This window comes from Eimeria mitis, genomic scaffold (assembly GCF_000499745.2).
Source record: "Eimeria mitis Houghton genomic scaffold, Emh_scaff724, whole genome shotgun sequence".
Classification (NCBI taxonomy): Eukaryota; Apicomplexa; class Conoidasida; order Eucoccidiorida; family Eimeriidae; genus Eimeria; species Eimeria mitis.
Genome location: NW_013575286.1, coordinates 1 through 1,041, shown reverse-complemented (window position 1 = coordinate 1,041; position 1,041 = coordinate 1). Strand labels below are relative to the sequence as shown.

General features: G+C 56.1%; 1 protein-coding gene across 1 annotated transcript in view; it reads left to right on the top strand.

Annotated features, from left to right (window-relative positions):
- The window catches only part of EMH_0020760 (uncharacterized protein), a gene marked incomplete at both ends in the record, with an annotated part of 2,347 nt that extends 1,341 nt beyond the window's left edge, over window positions 1-1,006 (top strand). Inside the window, 2 exons of the mRNA XM_013501636.1 lie at window positions 430-711; window positions 963-1,006. Of these exons, the coding sequence (XP_013357090.1) occupies window positions 430-711; window positions 963-1,006 (326 nt within the window). The remainder of the gene's footprint in view (window positions 1-429; window positions 712-962) is intronic.
- Between the last annotated feature and the right edge of the window lie 35 nt (window positions 1,007-1,041).

The window sequence follows — 1,041 nt, the reverse complement described above, 5'->3', positions numbered from 1 at the left end:
TTGAGGTCGGCGAAGAACCTGATAGCAGCTGTTGTTGCGACGCATCTTCTAGTGACCAAACCCTGCAGAGCTCCCAAGATGAGGGATCCAGAAGCCGGTGCAAAACGTCCCTTTGGGGTAATCTCCCTCTTTTCGCTTCTGAGAAGCCCTTGCCTCGCCAGCGGTGCGCAAGCTGCCTACCAATCAGGGGATCTTCACGAGCGTGGTTCGGCAAAAGTAATTCACTAAGACGAGGTTTCGGGTTCCCCTGTTGCTACTCTGGTGAAAACACCGGGCCCCCTGAGCTCGACCTATTCGAATCCACAGCAATGCAGCAAGTACGGGCCACTGCTTGCCGAATGCCGCTGCTACCTTCTGAAAGATATCTTCGGTATCTGCGGCTGACGGGACGTGGCAGAGAGCTTGCTGCGCTCGCAATCTGGTTATCAGGGAGGCCTGATCTAGTTTCCAGCTACTTTGAGCGCATGGCTCCCAAACAACAGCAAGCCTCTGCTGCTGTAAGGGTCAATAGTTCCACCCCAGATAAGGGAACACCACGTTCCCCACCTTCAGCCGAAAGCCCTGGGGGGGAGGGTGGCAGTCCGCCTTCATCTCCAGGCGGCACTCAACCGGAGCAGGAGAGCACTCCCTACGCTGACGAAGCATCCCGAAGCCCTATTCGTGAGGGCGAAGCTGCACGTGAAGAGCACAAAGGCAAGGATGGGGAAGAATGTCAGGGCTCGAGCAAGGGCGCTGTTCTATGTCCAAGCTCCCCAGTGACCTTACCATTGTCTTCTTCCCCTAGGAACATGGGTTTCCTTGGAAACAGCCTCCAAGGCAAAGATACGGACGACCGCGCCGAATTGCCCACCGCTGGGGAAGATGGACTTCACAGCGAGGGAAACCACCGAAATGATAGCTCCGGAACAATCCACGCACAGTCATCCCCCAGGAAATCACCTGATCTGCCTTCTTCTCCGAAGATCCGAGCGAAGTTGCGAGCTCGAGCAGCAGAACCCCCGTCTGACAAAGGGAACGGTGGTTTATTGGAAGGTTCTCCAC